The sequence below is a fragment of the Actinia tenebrosa genome, unplaced genomic scaffold (genome assembly GCF_029948245.1).
Source record: "Actinia tenebrosa isolate PJP-AT-01 unplaced genomic scaffold, QUT_ActTen_1.0 PGA_scaffold5__44_contigs__length_20552954, whole genome shotgun sequence".
NCBI classification, from domain to species: Eukaryota; Metazoa; Cnidaria; class Anthozoa; order Actiniaria; family Actiniidae; genus Actinia; species Actinia tenebrosa.
In genome coordinates this window covers 6,096,341-6,108,291 of record NW_028292582.1, presented here as the reverse complement: position 1 = coordinate 6,108,291, position 11,951 = coordinate 6,096,341, and the positions used below count along the sequence as shown (strand labels likewise).

General features: G+C 36.9%; 1 protein-coding gene across 1 annotated transcript; it reads left to right on the top strand.

Annotated features, from left to right (window-relative positions):
• Window positions 1–2,126: 2,126 nt before the first annotated feature.
• On the top strand, window positions 2,127–3,669 carry LOC116305128 (uncharacterized). The gene is made up of 2 exons (XM_031714969.2): window positions 2,127–2,635; window positions 3,222–3,669. The coding sequence occupies exons 1-2, from the start codon at window positions 2,466–2,468 to the stop codon at window positions 3,667–3,669; spliced, it is 618 nt and encodes a 205-aa protein (XP_031570829.2). The 5' UTR covers window positions 2,127–2,465.
• The last annotated feature ends 8,282 nt before the right edge of the window (window positions 3,670–11,951 follow it).

Genomic DNA, 11,951 nt, shown 5'->3' with positions numbered 1-11,951 from the left:
AATTATTTGTGTTTGATAATAAAAAATCGTAAAATTCAGAGATGATCATACAATTGAGTCAATAATAAGCTTAAATCTAAGCATTCCATCAGACACAGCTTAAAGCCCTCCAACGTAGTACTTCTTGATGTAATCAACAACATAGTAGCTCTCACACTCTGGCTTAGTTCCTGGAAGCAGGTTCAATCTCTCCTGGTGCAGCTCAAGAATCATTCCTTCGCGGAACGCTGGCGCTGGTTTCTTTGTTTGGTTTGCAGCATAAGGTTTCTGTAAATAACAAACGTAATAGAAGTACCCTACTTGAAATGTGGCATCCACTCCCATTGCACAGAACTTTGATGGGTTGGTACATATCTTTCCACATCTATCAGCTGTTGCTGAGATGCAAGAAAAACAATGGGATCTGGATGAATGTGAACTTCACGGATAAAAAGTTCTTTCAGCGACTGCTCATCTTCCTTTGCCTTGCTAATCACTCCTAACGAACTGTATCGACTCATTAGCATTTTGGCCAACAGATGAAAAGAATAAATTGAATTCGTTCACGACTAACTTGTCATCTTTACTGAATGATCTACGAGCATTCAATTTCGATGGAATGTACATCTTGATTGTCTTCCACAAACAATTAGTATTGTTGACATTGTTTTTATTTTGTTCATGCACAATTTCCCTCTCAGCCATTATTATCTTGCGTTTTACTTCTCTTTTAAATTTTTTGTAAGCTGACCAGGCCAGAGGGTCATTGTTTTTTTTTTGCGAGTTCTCTCCAAAAATCTCTTGTCTTCATTAAACTTTTGATTTCCGGTGTTACAAATGGGCTAGGGCGTCAACGTCAACGTCATTTAAAACATCATTCAATAAGATGTTGAAAGCAAAAAATTTATCTTCGATATCAGCGAATATAGATATAGTTGACCAGGGTACAAAAGATGTAAGCTCTGAAAGAGTTTTTGGGTCATAGCTCTTAAAGGATCTCGTAGTAACATAGGTAGGCTTTGGACGGTCGTTCTTTAGGCGCAAAGTGGCAAATACCAGGTCATAGTCACTTATAGATGATGGGAATACACTTGAATTCTGTATTAGTTGGTCATTTGTTGTTATAATGACATCAAGGAGTGGATCTTGATGACTGCGTTACTCTCGTTGGTTGTGAAATTGCCTGAGGTTAAATGAACAAAATGTTTCTAATGCAAGTGCTCCAGGATGGAGTTTGGACAGGCAAAGGTGGGGAGCTTTATAACCGTTGTTTGGATGTCTGTCTCGTAAAGTCTGGCATTTGTTTAGCAGGTTACCATGTGGCAAACCAATCATAAAATACCTTCTTTTTCTTTTTGGTCCTGATACCTCCCCTACAAAATGGAAACGTTGTGCAATAGTACCCAGGATCTTCAGGACATTACCCATTAAGATGTTTGCGGGCTTCTGCTATAGAGTTTCGGTCTACAGTCCGATCAATTAGGAAGTACCGGCTGTCAATCAATGTCACCATGTTGTCAAGTGATTAAGAGAGGGCAAAGCCAGACGATCATGTGACTTGATCAATATTAGCGTGTATTTACGTTTTATATGATGCATTTCGATTTTAAAGCAAGTTATAAAATCCCCTTGCGATTGTGCATGTCCGTGAAACTCGATGGCTGCGACAGCCTAATTACGTATGCCAAAATCTGATTCTGATACTAGTAAACCGTCCCAACCAGGTAATCCGGTCTACCCTGCCTCCAGGGTCTTGTTCATGGTAAAAGTGGTTCTTTAAACCACCTTGATGATTTTTTGACAGCTCATCGGGTGTAGTCTTAGCATGTCTTCTTCCTTTCTTGTCTTTTTTGAGCTTGAAGCTTGATGGTTTTCATTTGATTTGACCTTCACGTCTTCTTCTACACCGAAACTGTAAGATTCATAGAAGAGAAAATGGGTGGCATGGATTGAAAACTGGACATTTTTTCGGGCACTATAAATCACTGGAAGTGATGGGTTGCTTGTGCTCAACATTTTCCTTTCCTTTGAGCTCTTTGTACCCCTCATCTCTTTTTAGTGCGAAGTTCACAGTTCAGCTGGAAGTAAAACTCCACTCTTAAAAAAAAAAAAAAAAAAAAAAAAAAAAAAAAAAGATATTAGGATGACTTGGTTCTGTATAGTTAAAAACAGTTTAAATTTTAATACTATTTGTTTAAATCAGTTAACCCTTTAACATTACGCGCCAATGTTTATCGGTCGCCGGCGACCGACAAATTTCGACTGGGATCCCTTTGTTATTTCATTATGAATAAATTAGTCAATCATATCAAACATAAGAATTTATCTTTATTTAGATATAACGGGCTTTTTGATTGGCTAAAATAAGTTTTACACACGGAGGGGACCGTTAGTGAGTTTTGTCGCAACGCCAACCAATCCAGCCGCCATGATGGAAAAACGTGGTGTAACACATTCAAAGTTTGTAGGAAAAAAAAGAGAAATTAATGGCTAAAAATCAAAATAAAACCTATCACAGCGTTGAAGAAGTTCTTAAAGATGTTTTAGATAGCGATGTTGAATTTGATTCGGATTCTGAACTCGGTGAATTGTCTTCTGATGAGGAGGAATTGATCAACCAAGGACTTGACCCTGAATTGGACGTCGATCAGCCAAGGTATGTTTCTATCCCTTCATTATCTTGATGGTTTTTTATCCAAAACAATCGAAATAATATTTTCGTGTTCTTATTATGAAAGAAATACAATTACTTTGTGTAATGTTCGTCAAATTTGCGCAAATTCGTGCACACTGAAAACAATCACTTGTCGTTGATCAGCTGGATGAAAATGTAAATTTCACGTGTAAAATAACCGTCATCTTTTGTACCTTGCAGATATAATGTGCTCTATAATTCGATTTCTGTTTGCTCATAATTTCTTCAACTGTTAATTTTTTATCTATTTGTTTGTCTGAAAATAAAATAACTCATATTTTCAGGAATATTTGCTATAAATATTGTGAGAAAATACAACAAAATATCCTTATCAGACATAGTTATCAGGCTTGTCAGAAATTCTGGTGCCATTGTTTGAACACACTATACAATAATATGATATGTCATGAACCTAAAGTTTGATTTCCATTCCATTTTTTTTGATAATAATGAATAGCTGTCATTTTTCATTGGCATCACAGAAAGAACAGCAGCTACAAAAAGTTGTAATGTCATGCTTATCCAGGTTTATTTACTAATATTGCAGTGATGACGGTTCAGAAGAAACAGATGCTGCACCTAGAACTTTGGCCGAAATCAAGTATTCTGCACAAGCACCTAAAAAATCAAGAAAAGATAAACCAGCGAAAAAAGATAAAATTCAGCCCCAGAGTTGGAATTCCCCAAGTAAAGCTGACAAGGACCCAGAGAGGAGGAAATTCAAACCTTTGCGAGAGCCAGGGCTTCAGCTACCAGTTGATCAAGAGTGGAAGCCAACAGATTTTTTCAAACTGTTTTTTTCTGTAGACAGTGTGAAAACTATAATCAAGAACACTGAAGAGTATGCTGCTACACTGAAAGCAAAAAGGCCATACTTGAGATGGTATCCTTTGACAGTCAAAGAATTTTATGCCTTCTTGGGTATAATAATATTCATGGGATTGGTTGATGTACCAACTGTTTCAGAGTACTGGAACTCTGATGGATTTTTTTGACAAGAATTTGTTAGAAATTCAAGAATTTGCAAAACAAGATTTGCCAATATTCTTGTCTGTCTCCACTTGTGTAACTTGGAAGAAGAAAGAGAAAATGAAAGGAAAAAGCAAAGGCAAGAGATCCATGACCCACTTCTGAAATTGAAACCTCTATTAGATGAACTTGTACTTTGTTGTTCATCATATTATGTTCCAGGTCAGGCAATTTCTATTGATGAGAGGATGGTAGCTTTTAAAGGAAGAAGCGGCATGAAGCAGTATCTCAAAGACAAACCCACAAAGTGGGGTTTCAAACTTTGGGTCCTTGCAGATTCAACAACAGGTTATACCTACAAGTTTCAAATATATACTGGAAAGCGTCTTACCAAAACAAAAAATGGTCTTGGGCATGATGTAGTTATGGACTTGATGCAGGGTTTGTTCAACCAGGGATATCACTTGTACATTGACAACTTTTATTCATCTCCAACACTATTTTGTGACCTCTTTGTTCAGGGCTGCTTTTGCACAGGAACTGTTCGTGATAATAGGACTGGATTTCCAAAAGGGTTTGGTAATCCTTTACCTAAAAGAGCTGAACGTGGATCCTCAAGATGGTTTCGTGATGGACAGCTGGTGTTTGTGAAATGGAAAGACACAAAGGAAGTTACAGTTATGAGCACATATTGGAAAGCTACTGGGACTGATACAGTACAGCGCAAGAAAAAAAGGAATGGAGAATATACTGTGCAAAATGTCAACATTCCACCACCAATCGTAGATTATAACAGGAATATGGGTGGGGTTGACCTCTCCGATCAGCTCATAAAGTATTACCAAGTGCTAAAGAAAACCAGAAAATGGTGGAAGACTTTATTTTTTCACTTCATAGATGTAGCTATTGTGAATGGTTACATTATTAACAAAACAGCTGGTGGAACTCTTGACCATAAGAACTTTCGAAGGCAAATAGCAATAGATCTTGTGTCCACCAATACTGATGTTGAAGCTGAAGTAACTACCCCAAGACCTGGTCGTCCATCAAGAAGTGATGTTAGAGCACAGCATTGTCCTATTCCATTGATGACAGACCTAGACAAATCTGACAAGGCAACAACTGGACGTAAAAACTGCAAACTCTGCTACATCAGAGAGAAAAAACAACAACGGACACCATGGCAATGCTCCAAGTGTTTGGTCCCCTTATGCTTGCAGCTTGAGCGCAACTGCTTCCAGCATTGGCATACTGCTGCTTGTGACAATATTAGGGAATAGAAGTTTCCCCAAGCCAGAAAAACTGGGATTCCATACTGCTTTTACTCCTTAAATCCTAAGTAACCCTTTGAAAAATTATGTAAATCATAGTTTGAAAAAAGCATTTCGAAACGAAAGAATTTTGTGATTCTTTATCATTTATATAGTAGATCACAAAATTTATTTAAATCTTTATTATTGTTTCACTTTACCTTAAATATTGCCTTGGGAAAGTTTTTTTAAAATTTATGTGGATAAAAACAATCATTTTGAGTGTTTCTAGAAAAGACAGACTCAAAATAGATAATATGCATGATTTTGCCTAGTTTGCATAAATTAACCGCTCCAATAAAAAAAAAAAAAAAAATCCAAAAAAAACTCTTGAAGTCTAACCGAAGTTTTTTCTAAAGCTATATATCTCAAAATAATTAATTTGGAGCTTTTAAAACTGTTTCAGCTGTTTGAAACTTCATGCTAGAATAAAAAATGCAATTTTGAAAATGTTGATTTATTTATAATCACGTGATTGATGACGTCATATACTCATAGGGGTCCCTCTACTACAATTTAAAAAAAATTGTGACGAAAGCTTATTCATTAAGCTTTATGAAAAATATATACATAATGAGGTTTTTTTTACTATGGAGCTGTATTTATTTTTATTAGCAAGAGGGTCAAAAATACCCGAAAAAATAGGAACACGAAAGGGTTAAGCTTAATTATGTTCACTTTTTATATAGAAAATGGTTTTGTGAGTAACTTGTGCGTGGACAGAAATAAAGCTGTCATTTGAATTGATGCTATTGTGTAAATTTGGTTGTCAAAAATAAAAAATCTTATTCTCACTTAATTTACTCTGTCACATGATATTCATCTTTAAAGATTACAATAACCCATTTCGTAGAGTACTTTGTAGATTTTGAGTTGCAATCTTCAAGAAGATTGTTTTTCTCACTAGTAGATAGAGAAACAAAACGACCTTGCTGTAGCTGGGGGTTTTATGCTTTTGTTTCCTCCTTTTCTTTAGTTTCCTTTGGGTATCTGTCTTCAAGTAAAATGTCAATAAAGTTCAAGTCTTCAAAGTCCTCCATTTTTTTCCAGAAACCAAGAAACAAACAAATCATCGCTCGCGTTGCTAACCTTATTTCCTCACGATGTATGTTGTATAAAACCGTAATTGACCAATCAGAGCGCGCGTTATATGTTTGTTATTTTATAAAATCAGTTGAATTCAGTATTCTGTGCTATTTATTAAATTTGAAAGCAAATTATATAATCTTTCTTTTCTGCTACACTTTACTATGAGTTCAAATTGTTTATATCTTCATTTTCGTAGTCTCACTATTAAATGACATAATTTCAAGAAATATGACTTCAATCCTAGTTAGTAAAGTTGTGCCTTTTGATATCTCGTCAAAGATTTCACTTATCTTTACTAAAAACGATCAAACTCAATAATCCGATGATGAATTTTTTTTTAAACTTCGAAGTCAGTTACTTTAGGTAACGCATTTATATACCCTAAAGTTTCAAGTTCACTGAAATAATTAAAAACCGTCAAATAATATTCTCAATTCTGCATACATTTGTATCCCAATGCTAAATATGCGACTGCTTTTTTCACTCACATTTTGTTTATATCGTTACGCCTTTCTATTGTCCAGAATATTTCCGAAGTCGTGCATTCCAATGCCTCACGCTTTACATTCAATGCCTGATTGCTTTCCGAAACCCTTCCGACTATGATAATTTGTGGTTGCAATTTCACAGAGCTAGCAAATGACAAAGGACTTAGAAAAACACTTGTCACACAACTATATTACTCTAAAGACTAAAAAATAACAAAGGACTTGACACTTGACTAAAAAAAATTTTGTACCAAATGAAGTCATTTGTTATTTGTTTTATCAATGTAGTCTTGAACGGTAGCACTGTATTTATCAAACAGCTCCTCATTATTAAGCAATCTTTTCTTGAGCATCTTTAAGCGCTGTTCTGGTAATGATCGGTTGTTTGACAGGTAAAGAATCTCATTGGGCAGAATCCTATTGTTGTCGGCGACATGTACATACAGCTGAGTGATTTTCAAAGATCGGTATAATTTATGAATATATTATAGGATATGCATTATTAACCAACTTTCCTTAGCACTGATTGGTTCGAGCGAAGACAAAAGACTTGTCAATCATAAATGATTGACAGCACTGAGCTCTCTTGAGTCATGTTATGCCGTGTCAATCACAAAATTATTTACTGCCTGATAAACTTGGACTCCTCTTATCGGCTACAGAACAGATAGAATTCAGTCATCATGGCAGACAAGAAACAACGTCTGCAATCCAGGGAAGATTCACGAGAAACAACGACAGAAAAGAGCATTGCTTCTCCAAATAGAGCATTAGTAGAGCAAGTTCCGCATCTTGTTTGTCAGAGTGCTTTATTTGGGGAAAGCATTACGAAGAGTTTTGTTTGGTCCTTCAAATCGTGCGACGTCCAAGGAAGGATAATTTATCACTCAAAACCAAACAACGGCTCTTTTAGGAGGCACTTTATTATTAAGAGTGATGATCTATGCTACTGTAATTTAAAACATGGTTTTGTTTTTGAACTGAAAAGACTGAATACTATGAATGTGGAGTCGATTTGTTACTTGCACTACAACGTTCTAGCAAAGTGAAACAGTTATTGACGGTGCGCTTCTAATTTAAACAAGCACTTCCAAATTACGTCTGATTATACTTTAAATTGTTCCTGTTTACTGGCTTTCGCATATTATCGAGGGATATGTAAACTAGAGAAGCATTGCATTTTGGAACGATAAAATGATAAATCGGACATGTGCCGGCATGGAACTCAGTCCTCGAACTGGTCACAACTTTGAAGCTCAAACGCCTCTTAAAAAAACTTTAAAAAGCTTCACCTCTGTGAATATAATAGTAATGAGTATTATAACCAGTTGCACTTGACTGTGTTCAACCCTTATATATCCAAAGAATGGTGTTCTATTTTAATATTCAAATACCAGTGATTAGAAGTACATACCTGTTTTTCTTGTGTATTTTACACCACAGGCATGCATATATTGAATTTGCTGCACTTAGACCCATTACCTGTAGCAAGAACTTTAAGACCAAGACATTTTTGTAGTAATTACATATTTTAAAGATAACAAGTCCAAAAACAACAACCCACTTTTCTTACTTCTGCTCTGTCAGACTCATGGTTTCGCAAGCAAAATTTTGCTATTCGATGTGAACTTAAGGTTGAATCCACCACGTTTCTCCTTTACGTCGCTCACGAGTTCTACTGATGGCACCGATTTCAAGCCGTCGTCAAAGTTACGGCGCTAAAGCTTTGCTGCTTTTGTTCTGAGGCTGTCTTTATTGTCATCAGCTGTGGTCTTGAGGGCAAAGTTCGCACAACCCGTGATGATAATTGTAAATTTTCATTCATTTAGTTTTTATAATGGTTAAGAGCTATTTATGGCTTTTTTATGGAAATAGGGCTATATAAATAAAGTTATTATTATTATTATTTTACTTGCTACATAAGGCAAACAAATGTAATTCTTGAAAAATAAGTTTGTCCTAATGCGATGCATATATCTTTTGGCTGATCGTTCAGCATTTTTCCGCGCAAGATCTTGTCCTGCGTTTTGGGGGCACTGTAATCACCTGACGGCGGCTTCTGTCACTAACAGCTTCTTCTTTGGAAGTTTCACGAACCCAGATGGTTGGAATTGCTCCCATTTCGAGGTGGCGCCGACTTCCATCCTGGTGACAAGCTCTCGAAAAACAGCTGTCTTTAAAATGATCGGAACAAATAACAAATCTTGTAGTAGGATTGAAGTTCATGCGATAAGTATGCACGGACCGCTTCCATTGGTCACACTCCGGTTTACCTGTCGGTGAGTAAGTAAAAGTTTATGATCGAGAATGGAGGCAATAAGCCATATACATCCGGATACAGGTCCGGATATCCTATGGTATAACGTAAGAAGATATACACGTGAACTTGTTGTTCACGGGAAATAATATACAAAGCCTCTTCCTTGAAAACGTAAAATTTCTATTTGCCAGCAAATATTTTCTTTGCTACACGGCAGGTGAGTTTTTGAATTGACCCAAAATAACTCAGAGTTACTGCAGCTAGCCCATATAACCAAACTATAGGTGACGGAAGACAAGATAACACTAAAATGAAACTTTTCCAACACACTCTTGGGTAAGAATCTCGTTTTTCTCAACAAGTTGAGTTTATTTGCAAAACTCTTTTTAACTTCGGACAAATGTGGTGACCATGTCAGCTTGTCGTCCACGGTTACTCCTAACAAACGTGTTATATCGACCCATTTGATAATGCGCAATATACTGTTGTCTATTATAATATTATAGTACAACTACTAACTTGCTTTTCTCTTCAAGATAACCAAGAACAAGGCTATGTAAATCTTGTTTGTCAAGACAGTCCAAACGTACGTGAGTTTCACAGGAAGAACAAGACACCAGGAGGGAGCACAAAAGGTTTAAAACTAAACGGGAAACTTTAGAAAATATTTCAACACAAACATGGTTTTTGCAAATGGGGCAACTTGATGAGTTTCCAGTGTTCTATAACCATTTGGCTATACATTCATAAAAGAAGTGGCATTTTAAAGCTTGTCAAGAACTTCTTTACAGACTGAACAGACAAGTTCTTATAGTGGCCAGGTTAAATGCTCAAGAGCTGGGATTTTACTAGCAGTGGCAACGGGAATTATTTCCTTTGGTATAACGTTTGTTATTTCTTCTAACTAGTTAAAAGAAGTTTCAGTAATTTATTTTTTCTTGTCAGTCTTATCCCTTGATTTCGTAATTTTTCTTTTTCTTCATCCATTCTAAAATGTTTGAAATACTTCGCAGATGTCGCATGAGTTATGATGAGGAAACCAGTTAAATGCATCTTCGGAGACTTTTAAGTTCTGATGTGTTTCCCGTTTGAAACACTTAATGTAACATTTAATTTATTACACATTTTAGTTGGATAAATACGGAAGCCCTGAAGGGACTTTCGACTTCGGACTTCAGGTCACTCAATCCACGAGTCAAACCACGATCGAGGGAGGGTGAGATAAACCTGGGTAAAGCTAGAAGCTAACGCCGTTCCGTTTCGCCACCAGCTCAAATCTAAATGAAATTCGGAATTAAGTCGATTGGTGTGACGGTGATTCCTGAAGCAGGACAGGATGTTGATCATGCGTCAAATAAAGGCGCGACTGCCCAAACGACTTTTTCTGCGTGGTGGAGGTGACCGATTGGAGACTCCAGGTTGCTGTGGCGGTACCATCGACGACCGGCCCAGGAGTCTAAAAGAAGTCGCAAACGTGTAAGCTTTTTCGTTGGGAGGCGGGCAATTTAATTGCCGGAGTTGAGATACATCCTTAGCACTACCAAGGTTGAAGACGGACCCTCACACTTCTTGGGATGTAAAGGTAAGGCAAGGCGAGAGTAGACCTCTAATTGCAGCTTTATAGATCAGTAATACTGCACAATATATTGCCACCGAATCGCCCTGTAAGGCTCGCACGGCCAGTTGCTATCGAATTGCAAGATACAACGAGCGAAGTGTCAATTCAGAAGGAATGTGTAATGTTCATCCAAACTAGCGAGATGGCAAGCCGTTTAGTAGACAAACGAACAGCTGCGGCATAGGGCACCATGATAGGGGAAACGCAGGAATACTATGCGAAGCGAATGGACGAAGTTTAAGGCAAAGCAGCGCTACGCGGAGAAAGTCGTGGCTAAGTAGTACAATGCAACATGCAGACTATGGAAGGGAAGGGGAACGACAATCAACAAGCAATATGACAAACAAAATTACTTTGCAAAGGCGATGGTCGTAGCGAAGGCAATGTAATACGACAACGAACTGTTGTAGCGATGTAGAAAATATTGAAATACTGTATACAAATAAGTAAGACGCCATGCAAACTGTTGTATCAATAGAGAAGCATATTATCAATGATGGATACATCGATGAACGACAATCAAACCTAGGGATATGGCGACATAGTAAGGGAATCATGTGATAATAATAATAATACGACAAGCAAACTGTCGCAGCAATGTAGCAACAATGAAGAATGCAAATAATAATACGACAAGCAAACTGTAGTAGCAATGTAGCAAGAATAATGAAGAATGCAATAATAATACGTCAAGCAATCTGTCGTAGCATTAGGCAACGGTTGACGCAATATAGAAGTGTCAAAAGTGATGGATACCATAATTATACGACAAGCAAAATAGCCGTAGCAATAGATAAACATAATGATAAGTTATAAATGCGATAATAATTCGACCAGGTAAGTGTCGAAGCAAAAACAGCGACAATAAGTGATGAGTGCAATGGTCTTACGACAAGCTAAAGTGTCACAGTGATAAGCAAAACAAGAGATGACATAAGGACTTACAAGAATGTTTGATTTCTACATTTATGCAAGTAACGGCAAGGAATGTATTAAAGGCGACGCACATCTTCCCTTGTTCCACGAGAATGCAGACTAGTTTGGTTGTAGTTCTCGAAAGGCTTTACTTTAATTGAATTTACTTAGAATGGAATGGATGTCACCGACCAGTAGTCAAAGTAGACATGCACTTTTCTACTTACATTGGGCTTCCTGATGGATAAGCTGTTTCTCACTTGAAATATCATCATCTAAAAGAAAAAATAATAATTTACTTTTAATTAATTGAATTTACTTAGAATGGAATGGATGTTGCGGACCAGTAGTCAAAGTAGACATGCACTATTAATTTCTACTTACATTGGGTCCCTTGATCTACACATTGTATGTTTCTTTCTTGCAATGCCATCACCTCAATGCATGATCATCAATAATTGGTGTGTAATTCAAAAATTAAACGAGTCTTACCCGTAAGGCGAAGTTTGATTGGAATTCTACAAGTGATTGGTTGGGAGTGTAGGAGTAACGGGCGAGAGCGCGCGATTCCGGGAGATCAATATTTAACTGAGAGTAATCATGCAAAATAGATAAAGGGTGGGCATAA

Bases quoted from the DNA above. Each gene is read 5' to 3' on its own strand.
- LOC116305128 (XM_031714969.2), top strand. From the start codon at position 2,466: ATGGCTAAAAATCAAAATAAAACCTATCACAGCGTTGAAGAAGTTCTT. The intron at 2,636-3,221 runs GTATGTTTCTAT...CTAATATTGCAG, and splicing joins TTGGACGTCGATCAGCCAAG to TGATGACGGTTCAGAAGAAA.